The 16,142-nt window shown below is 48.3% G+C and overlaps 2 protein-coding genes across 3 annotated transcripts in view; one reads left to right on the top strand and one right to left on the bottom strand.

The window, feature by feature from the left end:
• Nucleotides 1-9,143, bottom strand: part of arhgef11 (Rho guanine nucleotide exchange factor (GEF) 11) — a 19,361-nt gene extending 10,218 nt beyond the window's left edge. For both annotated transcript variants that reach the window (XM_067261387.1, XM_067261388.1), the window contains exons 1-20: nt 7,410-9,143; nt 6,090-6,181; nt 5,268-5,372; nt 5,118-5,167; nt 4,859-4,916; nt 4,498-4,697; nt 4,172-4,243; nt 3,833-3,940; nt 3,675-3,723; nt 3,470-3,507; nt 3,165-3,260; nt 2,739-2,807; nt 2,408-2,512; nt 2,210-2,308; nt 2,059-2,101; nt 1,549-1,645; nt 1,167-1,289; nt 678-701; nt 187-316; nt 1-36 (exon numbers count right to left, since the gene is read on the bottom strand). The exon at nt 1-36 is cut by the window's left edge and continues 58 nt beyond it. In XM_067261387.1, coding sequence (XP_067117488.1) covers nt 1-36; nt 187-316; nt 678-701; nt 1,167-1,289; nt 1,549-1,645; nt 2,059-2,101; nt 2,210-2,308; nt 2,408-2,512; nt 2,739-2,807; nt 3,165-3,260; nt 3,470-3,507; nt 3,675-3,723; nt 3,833-3,940; nt 4,172-4,243; nt 4,498-4,697; nt 4,859-4,916; nt 5,118-5,167; nt 5,268-5,372; nt 6,090-6,181; nt 7,410-7,444 — 1,629 coding nt within the window. In that variant the 5' untranslated portion in view covers nt 7,445-9,143. The remainder of the gene's footprint in view (nt 37-186; nt 317-677; nt 702-1,166; nt 1,290-1,548; nt 1,646-2,058; nt 2,102-2,209; nt 2,309-2,407; nt 2,513-2,738; nt 2,808-3,164; nt 3,261-3,469; nt 3,508-3,674; nt 3,724-3,832; nt 3,941-4,171; nt 4,244-4,497; nt 4,698-4,858; nt 4,917-5,117; nt 5,168-5,267; nt 5,373-6,089; nt 6,182-7,409) is intronic.
• A 444-nt stretch (nt 9,144-9,587) lies between these two features.
• On the top strand, nt 9,588-12,941 carry LOC136967770 (myeloid-associated differentiation marker homolog). The gene is made up of 2 exons (XM_067261698.1): nt 9,588-9,669; nt 11,558-12,941. The coding sequence occupies exon 2, from the start codon at nt 11,805-11,807 to the stop codon at nt 12,654-12,656; it is 852 nt and encodes a 283-aa protein (XP_067117799.1). The 5' UTR covers nt 9,588-9,669; nt 11,558-11,804; the 3' UTR covers nt 12,657-12,941.
• The last annotated feature ends 3,201 nt before the right edge of the window (nt 12,942-16,142 follow it).

Here is a 16,142-nt window from a genome sequence, read left to right as displayed (position 1 = left end):
GTCCTCTCCGTCCCTCTCCTTCCTGGTGCTGCTCAGCTGCAGGGAGAACAGGGGGAGGGAGAGAGAGAGAAGGAGGAGAGAGGGGGGAGAGGTAGAGAAAAGGAGCGTACATGTTTGTATGTGTGAGAACATAGAATGAATGGGAATATGTGTGTGTCTGTGTGTGTCTGTGTGTGCCCTCCCCACCTTCTTGGTCTTGGGGAAGAAGGCGAGCCACTTGTCCCTCTCGGTGGCGAGGCCAGGGAACACCCTGGAGTCTCTCAGCTTCACCCCTGAGTGGCGCAGGTAGAGCAGCACCGCAGAGGCCAGGGGAGAACTGGGGGGGGAGGGAGAGGAGAGAGAGTGGGAGTTAGAAAAAGACAGACAGGCAGAGTAAGAGGAAAGAAAAAGAGAAAGAAAAAAAGGGGGCGAGGGGAGCGGAACAATGTCAGAGCAGGAACAGGGAGAGAGAGTGTGTCAGACAGGAGAGAGAGTGTGTCAGACAGGGGAGAGAGTGAGTCAGACAGGAGAGAGAGTGAGTCAGACAGGAGAGAGAGTGTGTCAGACAGGGGAGAGAGTGTGTCAGACAGGAGAGAGAGTGTGTCAGACAGGAGAGAGAGTGTGTCAGACAGGGGAGAGAGTGAGTCAGACAGGAGAGAGAGTGAGTCAGACCGGAGGACAGCAGGCGCTCTGCTTACCTGCGCTCTTCTTCGTGCTTGGAGCTGCGGGAGGAAATGACACGTTGGCCCGTTAGAGCTTTTCTCCAGGAGGAACCAGACGGCATCTAATCCACCCGAGTGAGAAACTAGCCTGAGTGTGTCTAGAGCAGTCATGTGATGGGAGGCTGTGTGTGTGTGTGTGTAAATGTCATGTGGCAGTGTGTGTGACACTGAACTTTGTCCCTGTTGCAGCTCCACCTGTCTCTCCAGCACCAGAGCCGTAAGGGACTCCGGTTCACACACAACCAGGTTTTTACTGGCCCGCAAACCTTTTACCGTGTTGCTAGGCAACCGGGGGGAGGAGTCACCGATAGGAGACTGATGGCTGTCTCCACCAATTAGATTGATTCTAGACTACAAATAGCATTGTTGCTGTGTGTGTGTGTGTGTGTGTTAGACATCTAAGACCAGATACAGGACTAGAACTACAAGAAGTGTGTGTGTGTGTGTGTGTGTGTGCGTACTCACAGCAGCTCCCAGAGGGCTGTGACCTGTCTGTCCACCACCTGCTTCTCCCTGGCGGGGTCTCCGTCCAGCTGCTGCAGGTCTCCCTCTCCAAACAGAGAGCCCAGGCCCATCATCTGCTTGTTCCTGCACACACACACACACACACACACACACACACACACTAGCGTTTAACCATCGCTCACAAAGACACACATAGGAAGTCTATACACGACACAATGTCGAGCAATGTCATGTTTGAACACGTGTGACACACACACACACACACACTAGCGTTTAACCATCGCTCACAAAGACACACATAGGAAGTCTATACACGACACAATGTCACGCAATGTCATGTTTGAACACGTGTGACACACACACACACACACAGCCGGGGTACCTGTAGTCCAGGATCTGCTCCTGGATGTCTGGTAGGACCTGCTGCTGCAGCTCTGACAGAGGCCCTCTGATGTCCTCCTGGGCGTGGAGACGACCCTCTGCAGGGGACACAATACACCGTAACACCACAGTCAGACTGGCTGGGGGACACAATACACCGTAACACCACAGTCAGACTGGCTGGGGGACACAATACACCGTAACACCACAGTTAGATTGGCTGGGGGACACAATACACCGTAACACCACAGTTAGACTGGCTGGGGGACACAATACACCGTTACACCACAGTCAGACTGGCTGGGGGACACAATACACCGTAACACCACAGTTAGATTGGCTGGGGGACACAATACACCGTAACACCACAGTTAGACTGGCTGGGGGACACAATACACCGTAACACCACAGTCAGACTGGCTGGGGGACACAATACACCGTAACACCACAGTTAGACTGGCTGGGGGACACAATACACCGTAACACCACAATGATAAAACATGCAGCTTACCTATATCTGTGAGGTACTCTTCTCGAACTCTGATTTTCAGCGGCTGCAAAAACACAAAAGATCTCGTTTGATTTCAGGGTTACAGACGCTACACATGCTGATGAAGAGAGGACTGTGTGAAATAGGAGAAACAGGAAGTCGGGAAGCGTACAGCGTCTGGGTCCAGGAAGTGGGAGCAGATCTGAGGGGCGAGGCCGCGGGCATCCTTAGGACTGGAGCCCAGGTAGGCCTCCACTGACAGGTAGAACAGCTGTGGTACACACACACACACACACACACACAGTGTCAGGTGAGGCCTCCAGGTGGGGCAGTGGGCATCTTAAAGCCTGGTTCCAGGGGGGTTTCTAACCAGAGGGTTGGGGTCCAGGAGCTGGCTGAACACGTATCTCATGAACACAGTCATGTGGGCCGGCCGAGACTTCAGCAGCTCAATATCCTGGAAGGGGCCGTCCATCTGGAGGAGAGAGGGAGGGAGGGGTGACAGTAGTGAGGAGGAGAAGGAATGATGGAGGAAAAGGTAGAGGTCAGAAGGAGGAGCAGAAAAAGAGAGGGAGGAAGAGAGCAAGAGAGACAGGGAGGGAGATAAAGAGCGAGACAGAGAGAGAGAGAGCGAGCGAGCGAGCATCAGGTGGAGGATGAGTCCTGACTGAGGCAGCTGTGATGAAGAGCGTGTGTCTCACCTCGTTGATGGTGTAGCTGTCCTCCTCTTCCTCCTCCTCCTCCGGCCCAATGATCTGGGCCTTCCCTCCCTTCACAAACAAGCCAGCACACACACACACACACACACGGACACCAGAACAGCAAGAATGTTAGTGAGTGGGTTTGGATGTATCGGGATGTGTGTGTGTGTGAGTGTGTGTGTGTGTGTGAGTGAGTGTTAGCATCAGTGTGTGTGTGTATGTATGTGTTTGTGAGAGAGAGTCAAGTGTGTGTGTATGTGTGTGAGAACGAGTGTCAGAGTGTGTGTGTGTGTGTCAGTGTCAGAGTGTGTGTGTGTGAGAGAGAGAGTGTCAAGTGTGTGTGTATGTGTGTGAGAAAGAGAGTGCCAGAGTGTGTGTATATGTGTCTGAGAAAGAGTGTCAAGAGTGTGTGTGTGTGTGTCTCACCGAGTCAGAGAGCATGTGTGTGTCTGAGGCCTGTCTCCTGTGTAAGGGGGTCCTGAAGGAGGAGGAGGAGGGGGAGGAGTGGGGGCTCTCACATGCCTGGGGGAGGAGGGGGGTGGGGGGGTGAGGGATGGGTTGAAAAGGAGATACACACACGTACACACACACACGTTCGCACACACACACTCGCTTTTTCAAATGTGTCCACTTTAGCCATGCCCAGATCCCCTCTGGATCTCTCAAATACACACACACAAACACACACACACACACACACACACACTGTCTTAAGGAACGGCTCCTCTCACCTCAAAGTCTCCTTCACTTGAGTCCACCGACAACCGACCTGCCAAGACAACAACAATCTGTTTTAGACATTTCTACAACACAACCAAAGACCACTGACACACAGATCCAGATCCGCACTAAGACAGACCAGAGACAGGACATCTTATATATCTGACACAAACACACAGACTAACAGACAGGACATCTTCTATATCTGACACAAACCTTCGCCTGCTATCAGGTAGTTGGTCACAGCTTCCGATCTCGTCCCGTCCTGGAGAGAGAGAGGATGTAAGTCAGACACACTGCACCATGTGACCGTGCGTTAAGGCACAATACACAACAAGGACGAAGTCCGTCAGCATGGAAACGGGACACCTCACCAGGTCTTGCTGGATCTTGACGCGGACCTGCTGGGCCCGCCTCTTGGCACTTTCGATTCGCTCCTCCAGCGAGGGGGAGGGGTTCCGTGACAGCTCCTCCATCAGGTCCTGAGGGGATTGGTCAGAGTGGGAATGTCAGCGGGTGCTGGTTTGCTGGCGATGGGTCAAGCTGACTCGCATATGTAGATCATAGAAGAGAACCATCTGTTCTGTGTGTGTGAGAGTGAGTGTGTGTGTGTGTGTGTGTGTGTGTGTGTGTGTGAGTGAGAGAGTGTGTGTGAGTGAGAGTGTGTGTGTGTGTGTGTGTGTGTGTGAGTGAGTGTGTGTGTGAGTGTGTACCTGCAGCTCAGCCTCTCCCTGCTGCAGCATGTTCCTGAGGATCTGAGTGGCGTGTTTCTGCACTTCAGGGTCCTGAGAGAGAGAGAGAGAGAGAGAGAGAGAGAGAGGGGTAGAGAGAGAGAGAGAGAGGGGTAGGACGAGAGAGAAAGAGAGGTAGAGAGAGAGCGGTAGAGAGAGGTAGAGAGAGAGAGAGGTAGAGAGAGGTAGAGAGGTAGAGAGAAAGAGGACACACACAGAAACAGACAAAGAGGAAAAGCGTTCAGTAATTCGAGTGTGCTGGAACCCGTCCGACACAAAGCCACGTGTGTGAATGGGAAGGTCCTGACCTGGAGGGGTTTAGGACCGGTGATCCTCTGGGAGGGGGTGCTGGTCAGACCAGGGGGCAGGGGCGGGGGCGGCGGGGGCGGGGCCTCGCCCCCCAGAGACGTCCTCTGGTTGGGCAGGAGGTCGCTGGGGAGGGGCTCCAGGGGCAGGGCAGCGGCCGAAGGGGGCGGGCCTTGGAGGGTGAGGGCAACGTACGTTCCAGCTGGAGAACGGAGGACGGAAAGGAAGAACATTTCATTTCATGTCGTTTTCTGAAAATACTTTGCTCTAATATTTGGCCCAAGGGATCACTTCACTCCTTCAGCGCACCTCAGATCTTCATCATCCTCATCACTGTAATACTCGAAAGAGAGCCCTACTTACACTTGATGAGCTTCACTACTTCCTGGTGTGACATCGAGGACACCAGGGAGCCGTTAACCTGAGGGGGAGAGAGAGAAAGAGAGACATAGGGAGAGAGAGAAATAGGGAGAGAGAGACATAGGGAGAGAGAGACATAGGGAGAGACAGAGAGAGACAGAGAGAGAGAAACATTAGTTATAGTGATAACAGTCATTCAGCCTGTCCTACAGTGGAATGAGCTGAATTTTCATTTTCATCCTCCTGAAGACTATTAAATAACCTTGATGATTCTGTCTCCCTCTTGGACTCCAGCCTTGACCGCTGCTCCACCTGCACGGACCCACAGCACAAAGGTATGAGTGTTGTGTGTGTGCTCTGTGTGTGTGCTCTGTTTGTGTACGCGTGTATGGTTGTGTGTGTGTATCCTGACCTGGTCGGACGTTCTGGACCAGCTTGATCCTCTCACCACACACCGTGAAGCCGAAGCCCAGCTGGTCCTTCTGAACGACCACGCATCTCTGAACCAGCCCTGGACCTGGGGGGGGGGGAGAGAGAGAGAGAGAGAGAGAGAGAGAGAGAGAGAGAGAGTGAGATGGGAAGAGAGAGGGAGAGAGAGAGATGGGAAGAGAGAGGGAGAGAGAGAGATGGGAAGAGAGAGAGAGAGAGAGAGATGGGAAGAGAGAGAGAGAGATGGGAAGAGAGAGAGAGAGATGGGAAGAGAGAGAGAGATGGGAAGAGAGAGAGAGAGAGAGAGAGATGGGAAGAGAGAGAGAGAGAGAGAGAGAGAGATGGGAAGAGAGAGAGAGAGATGGGAAGAGAGAGAGAGATGGGAAGAGAGAGAGAGAGATGGGAAGAGAGAGAGAGAGAGAGATGGGAAGAGAGAGAGAGATGGGAAGAGAGAGAGATGGGAAGAGAGAGAGAGAGTGAGTTGGGAAGAGAGAGAGAGAGATGGGAAGAGAGAGAGAGATGGGAAGAGAGAGAGAGTGAGATGGGATGAGAGAGAGAGAGAGTGAGTGAGATGGGAAGAGAGAGAGAGAGATGGGAAGAGAGAGTGAGTTGGGAAGAGAGAGAGAGAGATGGGAAGAGAGAGAGAGATGGGAAGAGAGAGAGAGATGGGAAGAGAGAGAGAGTGAGATGGGATGAGAGAGAGAGAGAGTGAGTGAGATGGGAAGAGAGAGAGAGAAACCATGAAGGTAAGCTGGCGTCACTCAACATTAAACCCCACTGATCCCAGCGCTAAGCGGCCACCTACCTGAGCTCTCAGTGGGAACCTCTACAGCCGGCTCCCTCTGCTGGCCAGCAGAGGTCTTGCGCTCTGAGTCTCCTATCGTCAGGCTGCTCAGCCTGGGGGGGGGGGGGGGGGGGGGGGGGGGGGGGGTGGAGAAAATCAAGAAATGAATTAAAAAAGTTAAGGAGAAGGGTGAGACGGATGACCTGGGAAAGGAAGCAGGGATGAAAGGAGGAGGTGTGAAGACCGGGGGAGAAGGGGAGAGGAGACACAGAACTGTGGGGCCACAGAGGGGAGAGAGGGATGAGAGAGAGGTAGAGAGACTGTGGAGAGGAGGACGTAGGAAAGAGATAGAGAGAGGAGAGACTAGATATGCACAAGACACATGCAGAGTTACAGAGGCTGCAGGAGGCAGGAGAGGAGGAACGACATACACAGGAAACAGGCAGAGAGAGATAGGGAGAGAGAGAGAGGGAGAGAGAGAGAGGAGAGAGAGAGGGAGGCAGAGGGAGAGAGAGGGCTAGAGCACATAAAGTACACTGGCAGCACAGGCTCATGTCGTCGTTTGTGTGGCTTTCAGTTCTCAGGACGGGCACAGTCAGAACACTCACCAAGCAGCGAAAGGGCTGATAGGGAAGCGTGCCAGAGAAAAGAGAAGAACAACATGAATACAGAGGGTGGGAAAGGCCAAGGCAGAAAGAGAGAAGTTAAGAATATAAATATGACTGCGCCTTAAGGGGAGCATACTTGTAGTTAGCATGGGGAAATACGCAGTACTGTTCAAATATGACTTTATTGTTGGTACTGTCTGTCTTTTCCCACCAAATAAGCTTCTTTTCTACCGAGTACTGTTTTCCTGGATATTTGTTATTCTGTAACTGACCACCATAGTTTGAGAGCACTAAGTAGATAGTTGTGTGCTGAGGGGAATGGAGTATACAAGCTCAAGCATGCAAGTACCCTTTTGAAAGGTCAATTAATTGTATGGTCATTGTACATTGGCACGTTGTAATGTTGCCTAATGTCTGCCTTGCTGTCACATGGCAAGCGCTGAGAAGTGTTAGGTACACAAATCAAGCACGCACTTTAAAGATGAAGTGTCGGGATACAAAGAGGATTTCCTCTGTCGCTTCCTGACTGTCCCTTCAACTCCGAGTCTTACACACCTGTCTCCACTTGACAATTGCCCTCCCTTCGTTTTCCTCTCCATATCAGTCAGTTATCTTTGTCTTTTTCTGTTTCCCTGCTCCGTAGTAGCCAAATCGGTATCTTTCTAAGGCTTTTGTTCAAACCCCTCTGTGCTCTAAAATCGTAGTTAACATCAGCTGCATCTACAGTGCCTACCTGTCCAGTGTCGAGGTCGGTTGGCGGAGACTCATGGTCGCTGCTCGAGACAGTCCCGGGAGGCGATCTCGTGAAGTAGGACTATCTATCCGTCACAAAGCCACCATGTCTTATCCTCTTGTTCTTCAAGTTTCGATGCCAGTTCTCCACAGCGCCCAAACGTCTGACCAGAGCGTCAGCTTTTGGGAAGGTTATTGTGTCCGGTGAGATCTGTAGAAACCATCCTCATTTTCCCATTCGAATAGTTTCTACTTCGTGTCTGTGTGCGGTGGTAGCCTACCGCACCTGTTCGCACGCGCGAAAGGTAAACTAAGTACGTGGTATCTCAAGGACAGTCTGTCCTTACTCGGGTGCTTGCACAAAGTTTAAGACCAGTGTTTGATATTTACGAATCGAGGCTTGATTTAGTGTCTCTTCTTCGATAAAAATGGGAGGAAGGAGAGTAGCCAAGCTGTCATCAATAATGTATTGAGGCCGAGTTACTGGGACTTGATGTCAACAAGCTTTGTATTATTCGTTTAAACGCCTTAAAGTGCACTGATATACCATAGCGAATGCATGTAGACTTACTTCATGCAGATAACACTGATTTTCTGTACCCAAGCCAACTTAAATCAGTAGTGTTTAGCCAGCCTGTACCGAGAAACCTTCAGCTTATTTAACAGTGCACACCAGTAAGCAAGCTAGACTAACCAACCACTCCACTGTCCGGCTTTATCCCCTGTAAATTGGTTTTCTTCCGCTGGGACCTAATTTTAGACACAGCAGGTTCCTTGACAGGGCAAGTTCAGTAGTGTTGGATCAACAACAGTAGCTAATGCATGATCATGAATCCCTTATATCCCGATCTGGGTTCCCTTTGTCAGGCACACAGCTATCGACGTCCTGTGGTCCTACTCTCAACGGTCTTACACTACAACCATGCACTCTACAGTAGTAAAACGAGTAGGATGCCAGGTTAACTGATTGGCCGACAAACGGGTTCACGTTAGTTGGAGTTTGATATGTTCAACATTTCGCTAGCCGTGTGCAGTGCTTTCCGCAAGAACTTGTCCTTCGCGTTCAAGTATGCGGTTTAGCATTTGTGGCTAGGCGATGCTGCCTGGTCTTAGTGGGCATAGTTCAAGCTAACAAATGTCTAGCGATTGCAAGCAGTGCTGCTTCCAATATATATTACATTTGAACTTGCTTGTCCAGATAAACTCACATTTCTGTGATTTGCATCAAAAAGTGAATGCGACTATAACCATGTAATTCCAACAGAGGCCAAAGGCGATCCTCGGCATCGCGTGACTATTGCGAGTCGCCACAAACGTTGTCTCGTGGGCTGTGACATCCAAGACGGTGACCAATTGGTTAGCCGTAGCAGCCGAGCAAAAAAAAAATTGATCACATTGGTTTGCTTCCAATGTATCCTCTGGAATTGACAAGAAGTCCAGTGTGGCTACAGTGCATCATACAATACCATATCCCACATCGATTGTTACCTAGCGAGCAGCTTTTAGTCAAATTCTGCGTGGCTAGCGTTATAGCTAGCAAGGTACAAGCGACGCCTCTTCTGCACCAGTCCTGTGCAAACAATTCACCTCAAATGATTACACGAGTGCATTCCATATGGTTAGATTCCACCGTCCCCAGTCACCCAAATACTTTGTTTGGATCCGAGGTAGCAATAGCATCGCCCCATATTCCAGCAACAGCGAATATATCACTAAAATTGTGTTGCTATCCAGCAGGTCGGATTTTGCTGGCTAGCTCCTCACTGTTGTCATACAAAACACTGGGAATGACCTAGTGAGAGCGTGACGGAACTGTGGTGCCCTCAGCTGGTCATTTTACCGCACTGCAGATGATTCCGCATCTCTTTAAAACAGGTCAGTTTTCATAAACCATTCTATTATGATGGGGAAGTATCATTATGTATGGATGAAATGTTGTCAAATTGATTTAATACAACATTTTGAAATGTTTGGCAAAGCTGTTAATCATAAACAGTGCACACATAGTTGATTAAACATCCTGAGTCATCCCAAGGACTGAACTATTCGTTTAAAATACCTACTGTAAATGCAAGGGGGCGTGACGACCTGTGAGGGAGAAAAAGGATTCAACAGTTATATCCAAATTTGGTCAACACGAGGCGTGGGGATGTGAGAATATTTCAAGCCTAGATGATGAAAGTTGCCGCGAGCAGTGTTCTTAAAACGCACTGCCGAAAAGATTGCGGAGGAGAAGTAAAAATAATGAGAGTAGAATATAGGTAAGAGGAAAATATCTTCTTCCCTTGCGAACCATGTTCCGTAGATTACACATAGTGTTCTTCTAGCTTCCTCTTGTTAGGCTGTATTTAGCAAGTAGGCTCAGAATGTAGCAGTTTCAGGTGTTGAATAGTTTGGATGTCAAGAGTTTAGAGCTCGGGGTAGTGGCGCTATCCGTTATTATGCTTTTCTTACGAGTTTATTTTATCCTACTGACATTTTACATATTGTAGGCCTATTTCTTTTCTTGTACCATCTAGCAGTGTTTTCATCAAGTCTGGTTCTTGTGAAAAAAGTTTCGTGGTTAACTAGAATGTTCGTCATATCAAACCATAACCATAAAGTAGGGTATACCACACCCCATATTCTGCACAAGGGTGAATCCACATCCTTCCAACCCTTTAACCGACTCGGTTTCCGCTGCCCTTGGTTTCATCTCGCTCTTTTGAGCTCCTACCAGCATCAAAGTACAAAGACCTGTCAACTAATAAACTATTGCATGCGTCTTTGCCCAGTGCTCACACAAATAAACATCACCATAGAAGATGTACTACTAAGACTTCATGGATTCACGGCTTGATGGAAATGGCGATTCATGATGGTGATTACATGTAGTTTTGATGTGCATGTTGAGCATTTACGATGTGAAATTGCGAGATACTCTACATGTATTTTCTTGCAATGGAACCTGTGTTTGGGCTTGAATGGCTTCCTGCGTTAATGCAACTTCCTGTCAATCCTGGGTTATGCTCTCACACCCCAGAGGAAATGGCTCTGAGCTCTGACTAATTCCCCCCTCTAATTTACTGTAATATAGCCTAATGCTCTGAGATAATGGAAGAGAACCGAGTTGATGTTCATGAAGAACAGAAGGTCATACATTTGTATATGCAAACAAAAAATCAAGATAACAAATACTTGGCTTCATCCGTGGCTTGTTATTGTAAACTCATGTGGCCAGTTAATTCAAGGTTTAATGTGATAGGAATGGGAGTCACAGACATTCCTTAGTGCTTTAAGTCTCGTCCAAAAATGGAGGAAACTGACCTAACATGCATAACAGTAGAGACGAGTGAAAAAACTTATATCGGAAATAATCTCTAATATCTAAAACAAGTCGGCAGATTTATTTAGTTTACAGAGTGCAGTACCACACCAATAGAATTTCGGATTTCAATAACCTCTTGACATCGTTAGGGACGCACCGTACGCACCTAAACCCACGCCTTTGAAACTAACTTGCCGAAAAACCGTTTTTCGAAGAGAAAGTAGACCCAGTCAAGCGTGACAACACCAGAGGGCGCAAGAGTCAACAATTAAAGCATTTCTCCCTGGTTGTTTGAGGGACTTTCCGTCTTTCTGTCAACGTTCCCAGGCCTCTCACGGGTCGAAGCCACAAGAGCTAAAGCAGCTTTCACATCATTAGAGATCTGTCTCTGTCGTAGACGCACATTCGACTGTAACTTACTGTACTGTCAGAATACTATATGAAGTTCTTCTACTAAGCACTCTGGGTTAATTAGTGTAGTCTGAACAGACCTACACTTCATGGAGTCTGATATTAATATCGTATTCATAGGTGGTGAATAAAATGTAAATTTGATGGTAATTATGAAGGGCAAAATGGCCTCATATCAATATTTGCTGGCATGAACAAATTGTATATTATAATCTTCAATATGAGTAACTGCAAGTGCATATAAGCCTACAATAAAGCGAAATATAAAATCTCTTTTAAATCTCAAGCTGCGTCGACGGATGTAGCTGTGGGAAAGGATGTTTGTGAAAGTACGGCCACCGGTCTTATAATAACTTAGTTTCACAAGGGGTTTCAGTTTTGTTTTGAGTCACTAGTGATTTCTTGTAACCTACTTCCCTTTCCTTCAACAGGGTTACAGCGTCTAGGACAGCACAACCCTAGACACACTCCGCACCTGCGCCATTGAACTCAGTTGGGACTACAAGTCCCAAAGACTACAAATCCCAAAACTCCTAGCCCTTGACTGTGGTCAACCATCAACCCTAGACACCCCTCTCACCAAGTCACCTGCGCCATTGAACTCTGTTGGGACTACAAGTCCCAGAGACTACAAATCCCACACTCCTAGCCCTTGACTGTGAATAGAGCTCTCCCATCATGCCGCTGGTGCTGCTGCCCTCCTCCCAGCTGCTGTGGGTCCGCGTGGCCGCCCTGGTCTTCTCCTGCGTGTCCTTCAGTGTCTCTGCCCACGGAGCCATGCTTCCCCACGGCGGCATGGCCGACTGGTGCATCTTCTGCTGGGCCTTTAGCTTCGCCGGCACCCTGCTGGTTCTCCTGGTGGAGCAGTTTGGCCTCCAGGCTCGCGCCCCAGTCTCCTGGACCAACTTCCCCATCACCCTAGCCTGCTACGCGGCCTTGCTCTGCCTCTCCGCCTCCGTCATCTACCCCCTCTACTTCCTCCAGGACGGGAGCTGGCGCGGGGAGCCGCGCGACTGCCTCATCGCCGCCACCGTCTTCTCCTGCCTGGCGACCGTGGCCTACCTGGGCGAGGTGAGCCTGGCGCGGGCACGGCCCGGCGAGGTGGCGGCCTACATGGCCACGGCCCCGGGCCTCCTCAAGGTGTGCCAGACGTCCGTGGCGTGCCTGATCTTCATCCTGATCAGCGAGCCCGTGGCTTACGACGGCCACGCCGCCCTCAAGTGGTGCATGGCGGTCTACTGCATCTGCTTCATCCTGTCCGCCGCCGTGGTGGTGCTCTGCGTCGGCGAGTGCACCGGCTGCCTCCCGTTCCCCTTCGCCAAATTCCTGTCCGCCTACGGCCTGCTGGCGGTGGTCATGTACCTGACGGCCACCATCATCTGGCCCGTCTTTCAGTTTGACAAGCGTTACCGTGGCGGCGGCCGCCAGCAGCCTCGGCTGGTTGCCGTGGCGGTGCTCACCGCCCTCAACTTCCTGCTGTACCTGGCGGACCTGGCCTACTCTGCTAGGCTGGTGTTTGTCAGTGTGTGATGGAGGGAGGAAGAACAAGGGATGCCAGTGGGGTAGGTATAATTTTAAGAGTGAGGATGGGTGTAGGATGTACTGTGATCGAGCAGGAGGAAGGAATAGAACAGTGTTATTACTTCTCAGGATGACCTGGAGGGGGATGGGGGGTCAAAGACAGCTACTGACTGAAGGTCAGCAAGACCAAAGTTGAACCTTTCAATCAAGTTAAATAAATCTTGAACTTTGTCATGTTTATCTTTTTTTGTTGTCTTTTGAAAATTAAGGAATGTATAAAGTTTTCCAAAGGATAGGGTGTGTGTGGTTTTTTAAAAATGTCCTTTGTATTAAATACTACATGTTTCTCTCCTGTTATCTGACCATGTGCTGTAGTCTACTTCAGGAGGATGATAAGCCAGCAACATGTGAATCTGGTGTTTGAAAGATGGTGTTGATGTATGCATGGGCGTTGCCACAATATAACTTGGGGGGGGTCACGTCCCCCTCACTTAAAAAAAGAGTCGTTTGGACCCCCCCCACATTTGCAATCTTTACATTGCTTCACAATCAAATCCGTTCCACTTTATCAGTAGGGGGAATACCCATAGCAATAGAAAACCACTCCGCGTTTTCCTGGTTTCCTACACAAACAGCCTCATCGAAGCGTCGCGCTTGCAGCTAGCACTTCAGACATCTACTGTTCCACAGACGAGTTGGACATAGGGAGGTTTTTTTCGAGGAAGAGGGAGGTTTTTTTCGAGGAAGAGGAAAGTAAGTTAGAGTTGCCCAAGTTTTCCCTTCAGTGGCCAAAGCACCCTTATGAGACATTCTGACTATAATACCATTAAGTCACAAAGATCCTTCTGCAAGCATTATGATTATAGCTAGATAAGCAAGCTATTTACCTACAACTAGCACTAGGCAATACCATACTTTATTTACCCATTACAAGTGGAACAGCATTTGTTGATTTCTTAATCTGGGTCTGAAATATGTTGTGCTTTTGGCCGTGTTCAGACCTAGGCGTCTGTTTCAGGCAGAAAGCGATGACAAGGATGTTTTTTCCAAGTACTTTTACTTAATTTAAGATCTATATATGTTTAATGTAAATAGAGTATATGGCTGATACTTTTTTGGGCTGCGCCATTTAAGGAAACTGATTCAACCACCATGTAGTTTCTGAAAGCTTGCATCCTAAGGATGTGATCTGTGGAAAAGACTCCAGGTTTGAACACACATTTGACAATTTCTGAACTGTCCAGTCATGCTTTAGGGAGGTGCTCATTTATAATGTAGCCTACATAATTATTAGGCTATTAAACCTATACCAATTGTGAATTTGATATGCTGATAACATGATTTACATCTCAGAAGTTTTCATATGAACAATACATTAAGCTTATTTCAATTATCAATATGAATGAATGCTCAATGCATCTCCATGTCTACTGATATAGGTGGTTGAGATTGAGAGTGAGTCAGAGGCAGGGGCAGCATGCAGGGGCAATGGAGACAGCTCTGTGGCTGAGGTTAGTGCTGAAAGGTGACAGGTAGTTAAGGAAGATGTCCCATTGCTTATTGGGAAGTTTACTTTTCAAAATCTTTTAATGTGTTCTGAGATCTGCTTTTCTATTTAAAAAAAATGGTAAATGCAACAGAATGCGGGAAATTGCATCTACATCTTTAACCCTTGTGTTATCTTCGGGTCATTCTGACCCATCAGTCATTGTGACCCACCGTCGTATTGCGACAGATTTACCGCATACAAAGACAAAGTGAAGCTGAGACAGCTGTCTCAGCTTCCCCCCATTGCAAAGGTTAAAAGAAAATTATTTCAATTTGTTTTTGTATTGGGTAAAATTGGGTAAACACAACGATGGTTCGTTATGAACCTTTGGGTCATGTGACCCGAAGGCAGCACGAGGGTTAAAAAAATTCTGTGGGAGAAACCCCCCAGACCCAAAATGTGTCCCCCCCCACTCTCAGAATGCTGCTGACGCCCATGGATGTATGACATACATTTCCGCAGAACCCTGTTGCTTACGTCAACATTTTGTACCTACTTAAAAAGTAACTTTTTAAAATTTCAATTGAACAACGATTGTATTGCTCTTTGTCGTCGTTTTTTAAACAATTGACTCAGTGTTTGGTAGGATTTCTCCCCTCCCCATTTTTCTTTCCAAATAAACCATTTCCTTTTATTTGGTGTTTCTGTGTGAGACAGAGCGATTCGTTCGTCTAGAGCAGGGGTGGGGAACGTCCGGCCGGAATCATCTGGTCCGGCCCGCCATAGCACTGCAGGAACCATATTATTAGGTGCATTATTCGTTGGCAGCAGCACTATTTTAATATGTGGAAGAGGGACGTGGAGGCGCGCAGCGTTGCGTACCAATGTACCAAAAAAAATCGATCGCGCGCTATGCGCGCTCCCATTAAGTGTGGAATTCCTTTCTAGCAAATCAAACCCAGAATACGTTGGTTTGGGCTAAGCACCGAATGTTTACAACGTATGGCTCCGCGCCTGATTAACACTCAGATCGATAAGCAGTCTCAAAAATGGTAGCAATATAAAAAATTATACGATCCTTTTCCGTAATCATGATACCCCCAAAGAAATGTTTGATGCACTCCTACTAGTCAAAGCAGGCTGCATCCGTGCCAGCTAACATCACAAACCTCACCAAAGAGAAGCAGTTCCAGCCATCACATTAGGGGTGAGTTAATTAAATGTTTGACCAAATATAGCAGGCACATTTTTAAGTTGATATTTCTGTACGGCCCCCGAATGATTTTATAAATATCCAAATGGCCCTTGGCAGAAAAAAGGTTCCCCACCCCTGGTCTAGAGGAGTATAATGGGATAGGCTATCAGCATATGTCCAACAGAGGGCGATACATCACAAGCAGCAGAAGGTGACATGGATAAATGTGATTTAAATGTTAGAGTTCTTTCCTTCAGCTTGCTTCTCTAATAAACATTATTATTTAACATAACCATCTTAGGACTTAAGTATCAGGCCCTGATACTGTTGCCTCACAACTAGAAGGTCCTGGGTTGAAATCATTGACAAGAACACTGTCACGAAGCTTGATAAATGCAAATGCATTCAAAGTTTCGTTTTGCATATTGGACATGAAGAAAATTTGACTTCATCTCATAGGCCATCTTGTTCATGCAATCAACCAGGCCGCACATTTTGTAGGCCAAGCCTATTTGTTGATGTAACGGGTGTATAAACTATCTTTAATGACTGCCAGAAAGGTGTCATTAAAGATAACTGTTAAGGCCACATGTGTTGTGTTCTTTGTTTGTCACCTCCCTTCCCTTTTCTGTAGCTCCGCCCAGGTTGTGTTCCCCATGATTACCAGATGAGATGCACCTGGCCAGGTGATCAAGCAGCAGATAAAGACTCCAGTTTCCTGCTGCAGGAGAGGCTTCTAGCTTGGGGACTGCTGGTCTTGCTGCCTCTTAGCCTGGGAGTTTGTTGCTCTGCTATGTTTGTCTAACAGTTG

Source organism: Osmerus mordax, chromosome 23 (genome assembly GCF_038355195.1).
Source record: "Osmerus mordax isolate fOsmMor3 chromosome 23, fOsmMor3.pri, whole genome shotgun sequence".
NCBI lineage: Eukaryota > Metazoa > Chordata > Actinopteri > Osmeriformes > Osmeridae > Osmerus > Osmerus mordax.
Note: the sequence above shows the minus strand (reverse complement) of the source record. Positions and strands in the feature narration are given on the sequence as shown.

What these genes read in the sequence shown, in the direction of transcription:
- LOC136967770 (XM_067261698.1), top strand. Translation starts at nt 11,805, where the DNA reads ATGCCGCTGGTGCTGCTGCCCTCCTCCCAGCTGCTGTGGGTCCGCGTG.